The sequence below is a fragment of the Astyanax mexicanus genome, chromosome 1 (genome assembly GCF_023375975.1).
Source record: "Astyanax mexicanus isolate ESR-SI-001 chromosome 1, AstMex3_surface, whole genome shotgun sequence".
Lineage (NCBI taxonomy): Eukaryota > Metazoa > Chordata > Actinopteri > Characiformes > Acestrorhamphidae > Astyanax > Astyanax mexicanus.
The window spans coordinates 4,026,935-4,048,883 of NC_064408.1; the positions used below are offsets into that span (position 1 = coordinate 4,026,935).

The following is a 21,949-nucleotide window of genomic DNA, read 5'->3' on the forward strand; positions in this document are numbered from 1 at the left end:
ATCATAGCCTTTGGGTAATCTCCCGTGTCCCCCTCTAAACACTCCTCCCACAAACACACACACACACACACACACACACACACACACACACAGCTGTCCCAGTGGTTAAATGCCCCCCAGCAGGCCCGTCCTCTTCAGCCTCCCCCCCTCAGGCTGCTCCATTAGGGCTGAATGGTGGCGGTGACGTGTGGGACCCAGGGGAAGTGTTACTGTCAGGCTTGATTTACTCAGGCCATCTGACACCACACACACACACACACACACTTACACAGGCAACCGGTGGAAAGAGCCTCACACACCAACCCTTTATACCAAACACCATCCCTATATACACACCACACTAACATGTATGTGAAAATTACAAATATTTTATTGTCTTAAGCACAGGGGTTGAACAATGAAAGTGAAACACCTGGTTTTAGAGCACAGTAATTGATTGTGGTGACGGACAGTTCTGGTGGAAACAGGAGAGTTGAGGTGCACATTGAATTCTGCGTGATTTGATCAGCCGTGCTTTTATGTTTTTTGGATACAATCCGGGTTAGCACCCGAACATCCCTTTCAGACAGCTTCCTCTTACAGCGTCCACAGTTAATCCTGTTGGATGTGGTTGGTGCTTCTTGGTGATATGCTGACATTACCCTGGATACTGTGGCTCTTGATGCATCATAAAGACTTGCTGTCTTGGTCACAGATGCTCCAGCAAGACGTGCACCAACTATTTGTCCTCTTTTGAACTCTGGTATGTCTCCCATAATGTTGTGTGCATTGCAATATTTAGAGCAGAACTGTGCTCTTACCCTGCTAATTGAACCTTCACACTCTTACAGCTCTTACTGGTGCAATGTACAACTAATGAAGATTGAACACCAGGCTGCTCCAATTTAGCCATGAAACCTCCCACACAAAAATGACAGGTGTTTTAGTTTTATTGTCCAAACCCTGTAGTGTAAATGTGGGTTCTCTATACTTTACTGGAGTAATTATTTTACATTTTCACACAATTATCTTTTTTACTTTCTACTCCTTACATTTTAAAAATAGCCTCGTTACTCCTATTTTTTCATTTCAGCTGGTTTTCATTCCGGCTTCATATCGTTCAATAAAACCCCTATCCAGATAAATCTCTCCATCCAGATAGAGTGAATCTGATTGTGACTGGATATAGAGGAGTATTAACATATACCATTCCGACTCCCTATTGGTTTATACTGTGATCCATCACACAGAGCTTTGTTCTTAATGGCTTTATTTTTTACTTTTACTTTTATACTTTAAGTAGTTTTGAATCCAGTACTTTTTTAAAACACTTTTACTTAAAGAGTAAAAAGCTTGAGTTGATACCTTTTTAACCTCTAATGAAGTATTTTTTAAACCCTAGTTTCAACACTATTATAAGGTAATGAATGGAGATAATTTCACACATTTGCTCATCAGATTCAGATTAGGTCAAAAAATTTAAAATGACAAAAATTTAGATTTTAGTGATTTAAACATATACAATGTGCTTGTGTTAGTCTCCAAAACAGTAAACTCTGCAAGAGAGGAAAAATGTAAAAATATGTAATTCCAAGTTCTTTTAAAGCATTTCTATTGGTTAAATGATCATGAAATTCTGATACGAAAAAAAAAAATCGAATGCCACATTCATATTAAGTCAAACAATGGAAAACTGCAAAAATTTGGATTTTATATTTTAGTGTTTAGATCTTAGTGTTTTTTTGTGGAATTAGAAATATTCAATTCCAAGTTCTTTTGGAGCATTTCTATTGGTCGAATTATTATGAATTCTTGATACAATATAAAGAACAACGGCCACATTCACTTTTAGTAAAAAAATGCAAAAAGGCAAAAATTTAGGTTTTTGATTTTAGTGGTTTATATGTAAAAAATGTACTTGTGTTAGTCTCCAAAAAAATAACATTTTGACTTTTAATGGAAGTAAAGCTAAAATATTTAATATATAATATTTTATAATATATAATATAATATTTAATAATAAAATATTTGGAGCATTTCTATAGGTTGAATTATCATGAAATTTTAAGACAAAATAAGAAGAATTATGGGCAGATTCACATTAAGTCAAAAACGACAAAAACTGTGATTTTAGTGATTTATGTGTAGACGATGGACTCACACTTGTAGGTCAGGCTGTGTGTGTGTGTGTGTGTGTGTGTGTGAGGTGTTGGAGGTGTTTGAGTGTAATTTGGAGGAGTGGGCCGGATAATCTTTCCTGTTTACTGTAGGGGGCGGGTCACTCAGCGGGCACCGGGCCGGCGCCGGGAACCGGAGCACACCTGGATCTACCTGGATTAGAGCTGCAGTACCTGTTCCAGCACTGCTGCTGACTTTCCCATGACCTAGAGTTCCCCGCCGGGGTCCGGCCTGTTGTTGGGGTCTTTAGTGGTGTTAGAGATGTGTACTCAGGTTCAGCACCTGCACAGGTAACTCCATTCACACTCAGAGACTGCTCACCTGGAATAACTCACCTGGAATAGCTCACACCTGAGAAAACCACCCAGCTGAGTTAATTAATTAAAAATGGATTACTTTCTAATTTTATTCAGCTGTCTTGTTTTTGTTCTTATATAGAAACAAGTTCATATTCATAAAGTTTTAAGAGTTCAGAAATCAATATTTAGTGGAATAACCCTGGTGTTTTTTAATCACAGTTTTTTTCATGCATCTTGGCATCATGTTCTCCTCCACCAGTCTTACACACTGCTTTTGCCTTTGGAACTTTATGCTGCTTTACTTCTGGTGCAAAAATTCAAGCAGTTCAGTTTGGTGGTTTGATGGTTTGTGATCATCCATCTTCCTCTTGATTATATTCCAGAGGTTTTCAATTTGGTAAAATCAAAGAGACTCATCAGTTTTAAGTTGTCTCTTATTTTTTTCTTCATATTTAAATACACAACTACTACATATGCAATAAATATAACATATTTAAAATACAATAAATCTCCAATAAACATGATTTATACAGCATAAAGATTGTGGCTCTTTATTTATTTTATCTATAAAAGTAAAAAATAAAACAAAATACAGTTTATGTTTAAAGATGAAATATTATATACTTATTTGTATTATGGTTGATGTATTGTTTTTTTTTTAACCAATATTTTCAAACAATAAATGATCCTAATATTACATTTATTATTTTTTTCATTCAATATTTTGCATGTGGCCTAAAAGCATTTTATTTTATTAAGCTTATTCTACTACAATTTTTATTTTGTTTCATTTTGTTCAATTTCCATTGCTGCCAGACAAAAACCTTGTATCTCCAAAATGTCAACTTTATAAGAGAAGGAAAAATAACTGCCCATTTTTGGGGCATTTCTGAGACAATACAGAACATCCAAAAAAATCTCAATTATTGTAAAATAATTGTAAAGTATTGAGAAATGGTACAAATTGAGATATATATAAACTAAATTTGTAAAAAAAAAAAAAAAAACTTATTTTAAATGAGTGCAAAGAGGCAATTCTATATATACAATTCTATATTCTACAAACTTTGGAAAACTATAAATATATAGTTGATGTTAGAAGTAGAATTAGAGTCAAATTTGTTTTGCCAAAATTAAATATAAATTTTATAGAAGAAGGGAAAATGTTCTTTAAAAAAGAACATCTGAAAGATTGAAATTATTGTAAAATATGTAAATATTGAGAAAAGGCAAAAACTAAAACAGTTGTTTCTCTATTAAGTATGTAAATATACTACTGCACTATATATATATATATATATGTATATATACACTTACATATAATGTAAACTCTGATATATAAAACACTAAAATTGATATATATATATATATATATATATATATATATATATATATATATACACAGTATATGTATATATTTTGTTGCAGTTTGTCTGGACAAATTAAATGAAAACTTCATAGAAAAAATAAAAATAAAAAACTTCAATGTGTTCTGAGTAATTTTGGGTCATTTCTCACCATATTTCACACCTGAAACATTAAAGTTATTGCAATATATGTTAGTATTGAGAAACGGCAAAATGAACAGTTGTTCCCCTGTTATGTATTTAAATATTCTCTACAATGTAAAATGTATGAAAACAGACTCAAATTGTTTAAAATGATTTTTTTTCCAAATTTTTTTTCAATATAAACTGTGAAAAAAAATCTCGCACACATTAAAGCCTGAAATTATTGTAAATATTTAATCACACACTTCCTTCTATACGCGAACACACACACTCACACACTCCGCTCGACCGCCCCCCCCCCCCCCCCCCCACCATAACTATTTAATCTCTTTAATTGAACCCGACTTTGAATAAGTAAACTAATGAGGAGATTGGCGCGGGGATCTGATCCCGGCGGGGTAATGGATTGCAGATTTCTATCCCGCCGGTGTATCTGAGTAAACACAGCGGGCTTATCTCCAAACTGACATGTCGCCGTGGCGTCGGCATCAAATTTCACCACTAAAGATGCGTTGAACTCTTGATACGGCCTTGGTGACTCGCCAGCCCGGCGATTCGCCGACTCAGCCGGATTGCTTTAATTGCTCCAGTTTCATTATCTGCGCCCCTGATACAAGATCAATGTGATTAATCTCGGAAAATACGGAATAAACACCCCGCGCCCGCCAGCTCTACCCACGATGCATTGCGCCCAACCTGCGGATTTAAATACGAACATCATTTCCACATGAATAAAATATATTACACCCACTCAATAGCTGTCCTTCAGCTTAGTTACTCTTGGCATTGGTGTTGTTGATGTATTACACTTTATTCCTGTGGAAATAAAAGCCGAATTCTGCCTGAGGCAGCGTATAACAATGCTTCCGGTACAAACCAGATCACAGAAAAGATGGGACAGTATGGAAATTCATGTTTTTCATGTGCAAATCATTCCCAAAAGAATATTTAAGGCCTTTTTTTTACACCTGCACTTGGTTTCTCTGGTTTCTCTGGTCCTAATCAGTTGATGATTTTATTTATTTAGAGTTTTAATGAGTGTTTTTCCCCATGGTTTGGTTTGCTTTCACACAGGCACAATTTCTTATTCCACCAAAACGTGTGCAAACAGCGTTTATTCATAGCTAAAGTAAGTATGTGGGTAATAAATCAGATTTAACTGCACCTGAACAGCCGCTTAGCTCAAACATGAGGAATGTATTTGCTAGTTAGTTTGGATCAAGATTGGATCACATTCTCACCACAAACAGAAATAGGTTTTAAAGTTAGTTTGGGATCGGTAGGATTCTTTTTGTCTAAACTTGAGTGCGATTACTGTTTTTATACCTACTTATATGAACCACACCAAGGGTACACCCTAATTTAGCGATATATAGTGCACCGGTTAATTGTGTATATATTGTGCAGCTTGATTTAAGGCAAATTGATGTGTTTTTGATATTGTGAGGGTGCAAAAAATATGCCTGGTGTGTTTACTTTTGAGCGTAACATGAAATAAACCATTAAGTGTGCCAGAAGTCATTCCCTTTAAGAGCCGGGTGAGCTCTGACTTTGGCGCGTTCATATCTTAACAGTGCAGTGCTTTTGTGCGTCTCAGCAGATATAGGATACTGAGCTGCTTGTTCACACTGTGAAGGTACACCAGCAGCTCATTTAAGGGAACAGTAATGTTATTTTATTATTCTTTATTCTGTTTATTGTTTAGTTAAAAGCTAGATTTGCTCCTGCATTGCTAAAATAGGATTGGGCAGCTGACTGATCTTAGAACTTTTTTTGTGCACGAATTTGCTTAATCCAAGACAGACTCTGGACTGCCCTTATGGTTCACACTGTCTACAATCAAATAAATTGGGATTTTGGGATTGTTTAAAACCCAGTTTCAAGCACACTGTACATTTCACAAGCCAAAAAACACTAAACACAAAGCCACGTTGCTGGATTTCACTGACAAATTTATTAAAGACCTGTATCACTTAATCATAATCATAATTATCATCATCATCAGAGAGAATAAATAAGACATAAAACATCTTTCACATAAACAAACACTTAGATTAGAGTAAGGTTCCGCTTGCCTAGGCTGTTTCAATAGACTGAAACGAACGAGATACATCTGAAAACACACAAATGCATAGAAGTAGTCCTATTGAGTAACGAGAGACAACAACTACAACTTGTCTATCCCTGTTTTTTTAGTGTTAAATGTACAAAGACCTAAATATTTTTTTTGTTTTAATATCTGTATTCATGATGTCCAAGGAGGGCTGTATAAAAATAAAGACTCCACAATGCTGAGTTGCTATATACTGTACTGTATATATATATATGTATATATATATAGACATTTGGCAACGACCAGACAATTCGACCAAAACTGGTGATGTTACACTTAGATATCAAGAAGAGACAGAAACGATAAAGTTTAGGCTTACAAACGTCCGATCTGTGGTTCAGAAGACATCAATACCAGTGGTGATTGGGGAGGGTCTTGACTATGGTCTTAGTTTTGTCTTTAATTAATCGACAATTCGACAAAGTGCTGATTCAACTGCTGATTCAACCGTCCAATGAGGAACAGCGTTTTGTTGACTGGGGTACGGATATTATTTGTCTTAGGCATCTTGGTAACTTTGATGGTTTGAGGTGTAGTCCTCTCCAGAATCTGTAGACAGTACCTGAAGCCCAGTCCAAGTCCTGAGGAGGTCAGAAATCGGACTTCGCCTTATTGATGGCGCTTTTGAGTTCTCATAGAACAAAACCATTGCCTGGTCTTGTTATCACTTGGTTGGACGTCCAAATCCAGTTCCAGTTGCCTTGGGACTGAGGACTAAGTTGTCCAATTGGGAAATAGTTCACTAACTGGGTTGGTTTTGTCTCAGGTATTTTGATAATTTGATGGTTTGAGGTTTAGTCATCTCCAGAATCTGTAGATGGTACTTAAAGCCCAGTCCCAGTCCTAAGAAGGTCAAAAATTGGACCTCAACACATTGATGATGCTATTGACTTCTTGTAGAACCTCACTAATGGATCAAAACCAAAAAAGCCTGGTTTCAATTGGATTCAGTTGCTTCAAAACTTCTTGGACATTCTTCTCATTTCTAACTAGGGTATTTTTTGTCTCAGGCATCTTGGTAATTTGACGTTTTGAAGTGTAACCTTCCCCAGAATCTGTAGACGTTACCTTAAGCCCAGTCTCAGGCTTAAGGATGTCTAATAAGACCTTATTGATGCCTCTACTAAGTTCTTGTTGAACCAGTCGCCAATCGATAAAAACTAAAAAAGCCAAAATCTTGGTAATTTGATGGTTTGAAGTGTAACCTTCCCCAAAATCTGTAGACGTTACCTAAAGCCCAGTCCCATTTCTAAAGAGGTCAAAAATCGGACCTTGCCTCATTGATGGCGCTATTGAGTTCTTGTAGAACATCGCCAATCGATCAAAACCCTAGACCCAAATCACCTGGTTTCGTTATCACCTGATTGGACGTCCAAGTCTGTTCACATGGATTCCATTGCTTTAAAACATCTTGCACATTCTTCTATATGCTAACTATGGTATTTGTGTCTCAGGAATCTTGGTAATTTGATGGTTTGAAGTGTAGCCTTCCTCAGAATCTGTAGATGGTACTTGGTTCTTATTGTTAGTTCTTGTAAACCTTGCCAATCGATCCAAACCCAAGACCCAAATCACCTGGTTTCGTTGTCACCTGGTTGGACGTCCAAGTCTGTTCACATGGATTCCGACAACCGTCCCAATTGTCCAAAACCACTTGCACATCCTTGTACCATGCAGACGACAATAAAGACAATGACTTTCAAATGACATCAAACAGTCATCCTCTCAAGCTCTTTCTCACAAGTCCACTCGAGAGTCCACCATCTCATCTCGTACAGCCATTTCCTGCCCAGTTCCTTTAAGCACAGTCATCAAAACTGGCTGTGATCCACCTCGTCGAGCCAAGACGCCGGACTCGCCGGGAAGTCCGGGTACCCTCCGCTGCTGCCGGTTGAAATATCTGAACTTGGACCGTTTCCTCCACCGACCATTCGCACGGCAGGAGGCATCCCAGGTCCTCCACCGCCCGGACCCACCATGGACAGGCCGGAGTCTGGGTAGACCAGGCTGGAGATGAGGGGCTGTTGCCTGGGGAGGGCCTGCAGGGAGCCTGGGGACTGGGGTAGACCGTAGGGGCTGCTGGCTCGCAGGTCATGAAACTGGTCCTGAGACTGCAGAACGGCTCCATGATCCAGAGGAAATGGAGGGTGAGGACCACCCTGCCGACCCAAAGCTGGAGAACCGTCGCTCAGGCTGCTGTAGATGCCGTTGGAGTGGCCGAGGTCTGACATGGGGGGCTCGTCTAGATAACAGATAAAAGAAAAGAGGACTGGTTAGGAAGGGAGACCATATTCGACCTTGGAAACACAGAGTGTAAAACTGGCAGTTTTCATGATAAATGGACCAATAGAAATGCTCCAAAATTTTATTGGAATAAATTAATTTTACATTGACTTCCAAGTGAAGCAATTAAACCCAAACTTCTAATGTAATGTAACAACAATTGTATGTTGTTTGTTTTAATAATTATGATTCATGCAAAGTTAGAAATTATGTTTTTTCTTTCCCTGTAAAATGTAGTATTTATAAAAAAGCAGTGTGTAAGACTGGTGGAGAGGAACATGAAGATACATGAAAGTTATTAATAAAAATCAGGCTAATTTTACCAAATATTGATTTCTGAACTCTTAAAACTTTAGTATTGTTGTTTTTTTATGAATATAAATTGTTTTTTTTGCCTCTTTTTCCTTATTTTGAGCATTTCTCATTTTCTTTAAATACATGTTGAATGACAATATTTTTATTTGGAATTTGGGAAAAAATATCCGTAGTTTATAGAATAAAACAACAACATAAATTTACTGAAACATATACCTATAAATAGTAAAATCTGAGAAACTGAAATTCTTGATTATATATATATATATATATATATATATATATATATATATATATATATATATATATATATATATATATATACATTGTTTTTTAATGGCATCCAAAAAAGACATCAATAGTTCTATAGTATTTTTATTGTTGTCAGTAGTTTTGCATGACATGATGTTATGAAGTTTGTATATAATAAAACAGCTTTTTCTCTATATATTGTATATGTCATAATAATATAAGAAATATTCCTAATTCAAATATTAATTTGTTACTTTTTTGTATTTTGTATGTTTTAATTAATACTATCGCTTTTTACAGTGTAAATTATCTTACAGTATTTCTGTACAGTATCTTACAGCTGCAGTATCTTGTAATAATATAAAATGTAGATTATATATTTATAAATATATTTATACTGTATAAATACCTGTAAATGAAACCTCGGCGTCGCTGTCCATCCCCTCCTCCTGAATACTGTCTTTATCAGATTTAGAGCTTCCTCTCGATCTCTTCATGTTCCTGAAGTACTGTCCCCACCGCTGCCGTCCCGCGTCCTTCTTCAGCCTCTTCTCCTTCGCCCGTCTGTTCTGGAACCACACCTGAGGAGAACAGCAGCAGAATATATAGTACATATAATTTAAACATACAGTATATTAGTGTTAAATTCATTTACACAGAACAATGGAATAAACTGCAGAATTATTTAACAGTTAGTGTGCAACTTTAGCCATTTCTCTTAAAAATTCATAATAAATTACACATAATTTTGTATTTGGTGAAAAATCTATAAATGAAAATGAATGAATGAATGAGTGTTCTTACATATATTTTATATAATTTTCCCCTCTTTTATATAAACTCAAAAATGATAATCAACAAATCAAACATATATTTAATATGAAAAGAGATAAAAAATAAATAAATGATAGGATTTTGTAATTTTGTAATGTTTTTTTATATAGGAGATTGTATGTTTTTTTATATTTTCTTTATGTTTATATGCTAAAGCACTAGGCACTAAGGTGGAATTTATTTAACTAATCTTTATAAAAATGTAAAAAAGATCAATAGATTGTCCTTGCATATGGATTCTGATTTGTAAATGTCCATAAAATGGTCTGATTTGCTCATATTTGCAATATATTTTGAATTTCAAGTATTGTTTAAATTATACATAGATAATTGTATTTTATTAAATATAATCAAGAGGAAGATGGATGATCACAAGCCATCAAACCACCAAACTGAACTGCTTGAATTTTTGCACCAGGAGTAAAGCAGCATAAAGTTATCCAAAAGCAGTGTGTAAGACTGGTGGAGGAGAACATGATGCCAAGATGCATGAAAAAAACTGTGATTAAAAACCAACCAGGATTATTCCACCAAATATAGATTTCTGAACTCTTAAAACTTTATGAATATAAACTTGTTTTCTTTGCATTATTTCTTTGGTTTTCTTTGGATTATTTGCTCTAAATGAGAAAATTTTTATTTGGAATTTGGGAGAAATGTTGTTTGTAGTTTATAGAATAAAACAACAATGTTCATTTTACTCAAACATAAACCTATAAATAGCAAAATCAGAGAAACTGATTCAGAAACTGAAGTGCTCTCTTAATTTTTTTTCCAAGAATGTGTTATATATGTGTGATATATGTGGTTATAGTGGTGTAGAAGATGCTGGATGAAGCGTGAGGGTCTGAAACAGACAGTATTAATGTCAGGATCAGATTAATTCTCGGGGTCTGAGGAGGTCCTGGTGTTCAGGGCGAGTGGGAGATTGAAGCAGTGGAAGAACATAACGGCGAGACTGCGGGAGATTTATCGAGGACGTAATTAACTCTCCGACAGCTCCACGACGTCCTCAACCCCCGAGCAGACCAGCTACACTCAGTTATTACAGATATATTCAACCTTTCATACTGTTACTAATACCATTCAGAGACCAGGAATGGACTTACACCGTCCACACTGTCCTAAACCCAGTGCAGATTAACTACACTCAGTTATTACAGACATGTTCAACCTTTCTTACTGTTACTGATACCATTCAGAGACCAGGAACGGACTTACACCGTCCACGCCGTCCTCAACCCCCGAGCAGACCAGCTACACTCAGTTTTTACAGACATGTTCAACCTTTCCTACTGTTACTGATACCATTCAGAGACCAGGAACGGACTTACACCGTCCACGCCGTCCTCAACCCCCGAGCAGACCAGCTACACTCAGTTTTTACAGACATGTTCAACCTTTCCTACTGTTACTAATACCATTCAGAGACCAGGAACAGACTTACACCGTCCACACTGTCCTAAACCCAGTGCAGATTAACTACACTCAGTTTTTACAGACATGTTCGACCTTTCCTACTGTTACTAATACCATTCAGAGACCAGGAATGGACTTACGCCGTCCACACTGTCCTAAACCCAGTGCAGATTAACTACACTCAGTTTTTACAGACATGTTCAACCTTTCCTACTGTTACTGATACCATTCAGAGACCAGGAATGGACTTACACCGTCCACACTGTCCTAAACCCAGTGCAGATTAACTACACTCAGTTTTTACAGACATGTTCGACCTTTCCTACTGTTACTAATACCATTCAGAGACCAGGAATGGACTTACGCCGTCCACACTGTCCTAAACCCAGTGCAGATTAACTACACTCAGTTTTTACAGACATGTTCAACCTTTCCTACTGTTACTGATACCATTCAGAGACCAGGAACAGACTTACACCGTCCACACTGTCCTCAACCCCAGAGCAGATTAACTACACTGAGTTTTTACAGACATGTTCAACCTTTCCTACTGTTACTAATACCATTCAGAGACCAGGAACGGACTTACGCCGTCCTAAACCCCCGAGCAGAACAACTACACTGAGTTATTACAGATATGTTCAACCTTTCCTACTGTTACTGATACCATTCAGAGACCAGGAACAGACTTACAGATTTTTAACCCCTATACCTTCACAGATAATCACATATAAAGCCTTATTTTAGGGTGTAAATATAGGGATAACTACTAAAATGATTTAACTGATGTTAATTTTTGAGACATTTCTAGTAAAAATAAAGGATTTTTACATTTTAATCATAATGTAGAGCTTATAGACTGGCAAACACTCAAAATTATATTTTAAAACTATATTTTAATTATTTTAGTCAAATTATAGAGCTTTTAAACTTGGTAAACACTCAAAACTTTATTTATTTTAAAGCTGTCCTTTAACCATTGTAATAGTATAGAGTTTTTAAACTGGAAAACACCCAAAACTATATTTTAAAAATATATTTTACCATTTTATTCATATTACAGAGCCTCTTGTTTTGGTGAATGGGTAATAAAAAGTTTTTATTAAAAAAATATTTAAGAGAAAAATGAAAGGATTATTACACATTTTAACCATATAGAGCATTTAAACTAGTAAACACTCAAAACTATATTTATTTTATAACTGTACTCTAACCACTTTAATCATATTATAGTACTTTTTAACTGTTAAACACGTTAAACTATAATTTAGAACTATACTATAACAATTTTAATCATAATACATAGCATTTAAACACTCAGTTTAAAGTGGTTTAAAACCATTTTTCCATTAAATGATTGTCTCCTTTAGCTGTTTTTAGAAATAAAACAACAATTTTAACCATCTTTCGAAGCTTCCTGTTACATAACTACATGGAAAACAACTTAAAATGATTTATCAATGAGTTGTCATTGATTTATAAATATAACCTACTATAAGTTTAAAGTGGTTTAAAAGCCTTTTTCTTTAAATTATAGTCTTCTTTTACATTCTTTCACAACAAAACAGTAAGTTTTAACAATTTTAACCATCTTTTAAAGCTTTGTATTCAATATCTGCATAGAAAACAGCTTAAGATTATTGACCGTAAAGACTGAATTTTCTGGAGTTATGTGAATGACTGATTTTTAAGTGGTTAAAACTAATTTATGCACCAAAAATTCCAATTTAAAACCTCTATTGGATGACAACTTCTAACCTACATGTAATTTAATGCTATTAAACTGCACTTCTCAGTGTTCCAGGCCGACCAATGCCCTTTTTTACTCCCACAAAAGAGGTGTTTTATAATATCATGCAGGATCAGAGAGCAGTTCCTCACCTTCCCTCTCTCTTCAGTGAGTAATGGACACTAGACGCTCGTCCACTTTAGGCCTAATGTCCTTGCAAATGCATAAAATAATATATATGAGCTCTGCAGACAATATGCGGGCCTGGCATTTAGTATTGTTAACGATCTCCATCCATTCTCCACTTTCTGCACTTCACTGAGCTCCATTTACTCATAAATTACTACTATTCTACTGCTCTGAGGAACGCTCTCCTATTTATCCAGCTCTTTTAGCTTGAATACAATCATTCATGCAATTATTTAATCATAAAATGAAGAGAGCACTTCAGTTTCTGAATCAGTTTCTCTGATTTTGCTATTTATAGGTTTATGTTTGAATAAAATGAACATTGTTGTTTTATTCTATAAACTACAGACAACATTTCTCCCAAATTACAAATAAAAATATTCTCATTTAGAGCATTTATTTACAGAAAATGAAAAATGTCTGAAATAACAAAAAAAAAAAAGATGCAGAGCTTTCAGACCTCAAATAATGCAAAGAAAACAAGTTCATATTCATAAAGTTTTAAGAGTTCAGAAATCAATCTTTGGTGGAATAACCCTGGTTGGTTTTTAATCACAGCTTTTTAATCATGCATCTTAGCATCATGTTCTCCTCCACCAGTCTTACACACTGCTTTTGGATAACTTTATGCTGCTTTACTCCTGGTGCAAAAATTCAAGCAGTTCAGTTTGGTGGTTTGATGGTTTGTGATCATCCATCTTCCTGTTGATTATATTCCAGAGATTTTTTAAATTGGTAAAATCAAGGAAACGCATCATTTTTAAGGGACTCTCTGACAGTCCTGATGAGTGCCAGTTCCATCATAACATTTTTTATTGACTTTTATTCCTTGAAGTCATTTTTTTCTTAACTTACTTGGATTACAGCATTAATAGTATTTTAGTGATTAAAATCATACCTGTAATTAAAATAAATGCAATAAAATAACATTAATTTAATTGAATTAAATTGTAAATGTAATGACGTAAAAAATGGATTTTTATATAAATTGTTTTTTGGAAAAAAGTGTGTAAAAAAAGTGTCTCTATTTTTGTTGTTTTTTTAGTTTTCTACAGAATTTAACGTAACAATTGAAATACTTCAAAATGACCTGAAATAAAATATTTTACATATATTTTGACTTCCATTGAAAGTTAAGGAGTAAAGGTTTTTTCTCTCTCCTGTAAAGTTGCTGTTTTAGAGATTTGAGTCACACTTTACAATAAGGGTACATTAATTAACAGACATTAATAAGACAAATAAAACAAAATAATTGAACTAATGCCTCAATTTATTATTATTTTTTAACTTTATGAAACATTAAAATATTTAGTAATGTTTAATAATATCCTAACTAATACCAATTTATAATTATTTCAGGCATTACTTAACTATTTAACAATGTTTATTACTGTGGACAGCGATGATATACCTGTTATATGTTTAATAATTCATAGTTATTGCTCTATATTGGAATTGTACATTATTTTATACTAAGTATACAGTATTTATGTGTATAATAATCACACTGCAGCTGTGAATAGGCTCTGTATGTGATCAGTAACAGCAGTAAACAGCAGTAAAGCAGTGTACAGTACCTGTACTACTCTCATGTCCAGGCCGGTCTCTGAGGAGAGCTGCTCGCGGACGTGTCGGGCTGGTTTAGGTGAGTTATTATAGGCGTTTTTCAGGGTTTCCAGCTGTTTGGCCGTGATGGTCGTCCGCGGCCTCTTAGCTGTAGAATCTGCTTCTGTAGAAAAAAATAATAATAATAACAGAAATAATCCTTATTAATAAAATACTTTAATTATTCATTTCACTGCAAGAAAATGATGTGATTCTAAAACATTATAATCTTAATAAAATACACATTTAATTAATTACCAACATGCAGGTTTGTTGCAGAAATGTCACTGACTTGTTGTGAGTTATAGTATCCACTATGAATTATTTAGGGTTTCCTATGGCTTCAAATAGCTACCTCAAATAGTTTGGTATTCAGAATTTATTTTAGATATCCTCTATGAATTATTCAGTATCCACTATTTATTATTTAGCACCCACTATGAATTATTTAGGGTTTGCTGTGGCTTATTCAGCAACTACCTCACTTAGTTTGGTATCCACAATGAATTTTAGATATCCTCTATGAATTATTCAGTATCCACTACTCATTATTTAGAACCCACTATGAATTATTCAGTATTAACTATGTAAGATTCAGTATCTACTATAAATGATAAAACACCCACTATGAATTATTCAGCATCTACTGTGAATGGTTAAATGGTATCTACTATGAATTATGCAGTATCTGTTACCAATTGTTCAGTATGTATTGTGAATTATTCAGTATCTATAACTAATTATTTAGTATTCATTAAGAATTATTCAGTATATACTCAGAATTATTCAGTATCCATTATGAATTATTTAGTATTTATTGAATGATTCAGTATCTATTATGAATTATGCAATATCTATTAAAAATGATTCAGTATCCATTATGAATTATTTAGTATTCATTATAAATTATTCAGTATTTTCGTGAATGATTCAGTACCCATTATGAATTATTCAATATCTATTAAGAATTACTTAGTGTTTACTAGGATTTGTTCAGTATCTATTATGAATTATTCAGTATTTATTACGAATGAATTAGGATGTGTTCTGAATTATTTAATATTTACTGTGAATAGATTAAAGATTTGTGATTATAGATTATAGATGACTGTGATTTTAGGTTATAGATGATTATGATTGTGGATTATAGATAATTGTGGTTGTAACTGATTGTGATTTTATCTTATAGTTGATTGTGATTGCATATGTTGTGATTATAGGTTATAGATGATGAATTATAGATGACTGTAGGATATAGATGATTGTGATTATAAATTAGAGATGATAGATTATAGATGCTTATATAGTTTATATATGAATGTGGTTATAGATGATTGTCATTATAAATTAGAGATGATAGATCATAGATGATTATATAGATTATAGATGATTGTGGTTATAGATGATTGTGGTGGTAAATTATAGATTATAGATGATTATAGGTCATAGATGATTGTGATTATAGATTATATATGAGAGATTTTAGATGATTGTAGGTTATAGATGATTGTGATTATAGATTAAAGTTTATAGATTAAAGGCGTGTGTTTACTGGGCTGTGTGTTGGTACAGTGTTGTGCAGAATCACAGTACAGTGCAGTGGCTGATGCATCACCCCGTCCCATCAGTTACGGCTCTATATATCACCCTGTCCCCTCTACAGCATCACCCCCCCACCCCCCCATCTTCCATCTATCTACTACACAACCTGCCCCCCCCCCACACCCACACACACACACACAACCTGCAGCATCGCACCACCGCATCGATCCACAGCCCGGCACCACCGCAATTATCTATACCGGGTCAAACGCTTACACACGACCTGCTGACCTCACACATCAACCAATCAGATTAAACTACACACACACACACACACACTGAACACACTACACACACACTAGCTCATTTACATCAGCCAATCAGATTAAACTACACACACACACACACTGAACACACTACACACACACACACTGAACACACTACACACACACACTGAACACACTACACACACACACACTGAACACACTACACACACACACTGAACACACTACACACACACTACACACACACTGAACACACTACACACACACACTGAACACACTAAACACACACTACACACACACTGAACACACTACACACACACTGAACACACTACACACACACTACATACACACTGAACACACTACACACACACTACACACACTACACACACACTACACACACACTGAACACACTACACACACACTAGCTCATTTACATCAGCCAATCAGATTAAACCACACACACACTACATACACTACACACACACTGAACACACTACACACACACTGAACACACTACACACACACTACACACACACTGAACACACTACACACACACACTGAACACACTACACACACACTACACACACACTGAACACACTACACACACACTAGCTCATTTACATCAGCCAATCAGATTAAACTACACACACACACACACTGAACACACTACACACACACACACACACTGAACACACTACACACACACACTGAACACACTACACACACACTACACACACACTGAACACACTACACACACACTACACACACACTGAACACACTAAACACACACTACACACACACTGAACACACTACACACACACTGAACACACTACACACACACTGAACACACTACACACACACTGAACACACTACACACACACTGAACACACTAAACACACACTGAACACACTACACACACACTGAACACACTACACACACACTAGCTCATTTACATCAGCCAATCAGATTAAACCACACACACACTACATACACTACACGCACACTGAACACACTACACACACACTGAACACACTACACACACACTACACACACACTGAACACACTACACACACACTACACACACACTGAACACACTACACACACACTAGCTCATTTACATCAGCCAATCAGATTAAACTACACAACACACACACTACACACACTGAACACACTACACACACACACTGAACACACTATACACACACTAAACACACACTGAACACACTACACACACACACACACACACTAAAACCAGCCCGTCTTATCACAACAATCACACCCCCAGTACAACTCTACTACACACTGAACTACACACACACTACACAACCATCACACACCCACTACAGCTCTACTACACACTGAACTACACACACACTACACAACCATCACACACCCACTACAGCTCTACTACACACTGAACTACACACACACTGCACACACTACACAACCATCCCACCCCCAGTTTAACTCTTCTACACACTGAACTACACACACAACACACTACACAACCATCACACACCCACTACAGCTCTACTACACACTGAACTACACACACACTGCACACACTACACAACCATCCCACCCCCAGTTTAACTCTTCTACACACTGAACTACACACACAACACACTACACAACCATCACACACCCACTACAGCTCTACTACACACTGAACTACACACACACTGCACACACTACACAACCATCCCACCCCCAGTTTAACTCTTCTACACACTGAACTACACACACAACACACTACACAACCATCACACACCCACTACAGCTCTACTACACACTGAACTACACACACAACACACTACACAACCATCACACACCCACTACAGCTCTACTACACAATGAACTACACACACACTACACACACTACACAACCATCACACACCCACTACAGCTCTACTACACAATGAACTACACACACACTGCACACACTACACAACCATCCCACCCCCAGTTTAACTCTTCTACACACTGAACTACACACCATCAGCCAATCAGATTAAACACACTAAACAATAATCACACACCCCCAGTACAGCTCTACTACACACTGAACTACACACACAACACACTACACACTTAATATGTATTGAATATTATTATTTAATAATTATTAATTAAATAGTCTGATGTAAATATAGTGTTTGAGATCTGTAATAAATAAATAATTTAATAATTTAGAATAACATCTAACAAACAATATTGGTAAATATCAATATAAAGAGTAAATGTTAGGATGAAAACAAATCTACATTTTATTTTACACTTTTTAAATAATTGTTGTCAGAAAAGTATTTGTGATTCTGTAATTAAAAAAATAATTTATTTATTTTTTAATAATTTAAAAATGTCAGAAATATTAAATGGAAATTAATAGACTGATGTATTGCATGATCTGGCATTTGTTGCTTTGTCATTTTTGTGTGCTTTATATTTGGCATCAGTCCAAAAAGGTAATAGTTTTAAATTTCAATCAAAAATTGCAAATGGTTTTTAAAATATGTCTATTTAATAAAAATATCTGACACTCAAAATTACATTAATCATTTAAAAAATAAAGTAGTAAACTAAGTTTAGTTTTGTTGTTTCATTTTGAAAAGGTAACGTTTAAGGTTAAAACAGCTTTAGTTATCTGTTAAAAATTAGTACAGCTAAGTGGTAATTTTTAAATTAAAATGTTTTTTTTTTTTAGTAAATCTCTGTTTAATTTCAGTGTTTTTAGACGCACCTCTCTGCTTGGCCGTCTCGTAATCCGCTTTACAGACGAGCCGGCTGTCCTCCATCAGGTAGTACTCGTCTCCGGTGGCCAGCTGCCTCTTGCAGACGATGCAGGCGAAGCAGTGCAGGTGGTAGACGAAGTCCTGCGCCCTGCGGACCACCTGAGTGGGGGGGATACCCTGCTGACACGCCGCACACTTCGTCCCAAACCTCCTTTACCAACAGATAACAGAGGGACAGAGACCGGCTCATCACTACACCGTCATCACATCATACACCCCTGACTTCATACTAAAAATTACATTTATAGAGACAAAAAATAGCCATAACATTACTGAATAAATAAATTTTATCCATTATATTTCCATTTATTGACTATATATTCTATATATACCATTCTGTGTAACACTGTGTCGGTGGTTTAATTTAACACATAAAATTATGTGTTTTTATAGATAAAATTTGATTTTATGTACTGTAGACACTAACTAATTTGTGCTAACTAATTTGTTTGTGTTTTTAAACCCACCTCTTTTTTTCTCTTTTTGCAACATTTTAGTACAACATTCTATAAATTTACATTTTTATAAGCAACACCAATTAATAAAATGAGTAAAATTCACTACTTTACCACATCACACAAGTAAAAGGCACATAACTAGTAAGGTCAAACAAATGGTTTTAATTCATATATTGGTTATATTTTTTATATTCATATATTTATTTTTTATTTAAGCTGAAATGAAGATAAATGTACCTTATTTTACATAAACACACATGTATATCATCAATATAATTTGTAATAAAATTAAACCTTTTACGATACGATATATATATTATATATATATATATATATATATATATATTTAGCAACAAACAACACATAAAACTACATTTTCAAAAATAAATTTTTGATTTTACAGTTGGGAAGCACATAAAAACAAATGTTTTTCACAGATTATAGTTATACTGTAAATTATCTAAACAATTTTTGATTTAAAATTTTTGTTAAAGCTATCTAGTTTTAATTTTAAATTGTTGCTTTTATCTCTGTCTTTTATCTACATTTGTTTAACTCTTTGTATGAACTTTCAAGTGGATCTTCTCAAATTTCACCCCAGATCAAATTTACAGTCTATAAAAACATACATGACGTATACAAAGGTACTGCCACCCCCGGTCAAATGATACGTACAGTTAATGTTGTGTAAATAGTGTAAATAAATAATATCCTCTACAGATAAACACTGACATACATTTAAAATCATTATAACTGTACAGTATTAACATACAGCAATATATCTGTATAAATATGAATTATTTAACTTTCACTATATATCTAATTCAATAAATTAACAAAAAATATTGTGTAGAGTGAGTTTGGGGTGATATATATATATGTATGAAGGTGAGCTGTTAAAGTGAGATATAGAGGGAGTGTGCGGGAATATAGAGAGAGTGAATTAGAGTGTGTGTGGGAGATTAAGGGATGGGTGATATAGAGTGTGTAATATAGATATATATAAAGTGAGATAGTGTGTAAGAGTGTGAAAAAATTATCTACATAATGTGTGAGAGAGTGATATAGAGATAGTGAGAGAAACTGAGAGTATGAGAGACTGAGAGAGTGATATAGAGAGAGTGAGAGAGAGTGAGCCTCACTCAAAGAAGTCCTTCTTGAGGGAGTGTGAGTGTAGAGTGATATGTTGTATATAGAGAGTGTGAGAGAGAGATAAAGAGAGTGTGAGAAAGTGATTTAGAGAGTGAGTCTCACCTACAGAATTCCTTTTTGCAGTAAACTCTCTCACTGTTAGTGTGATTTAGAGAGAGTGTGAGTGTGGGGTGATATGTTGTATATATAAAGTGTGAGAGTGATATAGAGAGAGTGAGAGAGAGAGAGAGTAATCTCACTGGAAAAAATCCTCCTTGCAGTAAACACTTTCTCTCTATTAGTGTGATTTAGAGAGAGTGTGAGTGTGGGGTGATATGTTGTATATATAGTGTGAGTGTGAGAGAGTGAGTTGAGTGATATAAAGATAGTGTGAGAGAATGATTCTCAGTTAAAGAACTCTTCCTTGCTGTAAACGCTGTCTTACTATTTGTGTGACACAGAGAGATTATCAGTGTGGGGTGATATATTGCATATAGAGTGCTAGAGAGTGATATAGAGAGAGTGAGTCTCATTTGAAGAGGTTCTTCTTGCAGTAAATGCTGTCTTACTGATAGTGTGATACAGAGAGAGATTGTGAATGTGGGGTGATATATTGTATATATAGAGTGTAAGAGTGCTAGAGAGTGATAAAGAGAGAGTGACAGAGAGTGAGTCTCATTTGAAGAGGTCCTTCTTGCAGAAAATGCTGTCTTGCTGATAGTGTGATACAGAGAGAGATTGTGAATGTGGGGTGATATATAGAGAAAGTGGTAGAGAGGAATATACAGAGAGAGAAAAAGAGTGATATACAGAGAGAGTGATATAAAGAGAATAAGAGTGAGTCTCACTTGAATAAGTCCTCCTTGCAGTAAATGCTGACTCACTGTTAGTGTGATATAGAGAGCTTGTGAGTGTGGGGTGATAAACAGTATATAAAGAGAGTGTGAGAAAGTGATATTCAGAGAGTGTGAGAGAGTGATGTTCAGAGAGTGTGGGAGAGTGATATAGAGAGAGTGAGTGTGAGAGAGTGAGTGTG

At 35.1% G+C, this 21,949-nt stretch overlaps 1 protein-coding gene and 1 long non-coding RNA gene across 3 annotated transcripts in view; both read right to left on the reverse strand.

Moving 5' to 3' along the window:
- Positions 1 to 5,902: 5,902 nt before the first annotated feature.
- lhx3 (LIM homeobox 3) overlaps positions 5,903 to 21,949 on the reverse strand; it is a 33,375-nt gene continuing 17,328 nt past the window's right edge. Inside the window, exons 3-6 of one of the 2 annotated variants that reach the window (XM_049465912.1) lie at positions 19,273 to 19,472; positions 14,679 to 14,830; positions 9,340 to 9,511; positions 5,903 to 8,322 (exon numbers count right to left, since the gene is read on the reverse strand). In XM_049465912.1, coding sequence (XP_049321869.1) covers positions 7,892 to 8,322; positions 9,340 to 9,511; positions 14,679 to 14,830; positions 19,273 to 19,472 — 955 coding nt within the window. In that variant the 3' untranslated portion in view covers positions 5,903 to 7,891. Of the gene's footprint in view, positions 8,323 to 9,339; positions 9,512 to 14,678; positions 14,831 to 19,272; positions 19,476 to 21,949 lie in introns of both variants that reach the window. The other variant, XM_022666403.2, reaches the window with a different exon arrangement.
- LOC125782380 (uncharacterized) lies at positions 16,738 to 17,320 on the reverse strand. The gene is made up of 3 exons (XR_007425028.1): positions 17,264 to 17,320; positions 17,081 to 17,144; positions 16,738 to 16,800 (listed from the first exon to the last, which is right to left on the reverse strand). It is a non-coding gene; the product is annotated as an uncharacterized LOC125782380 (long non-coding RNA).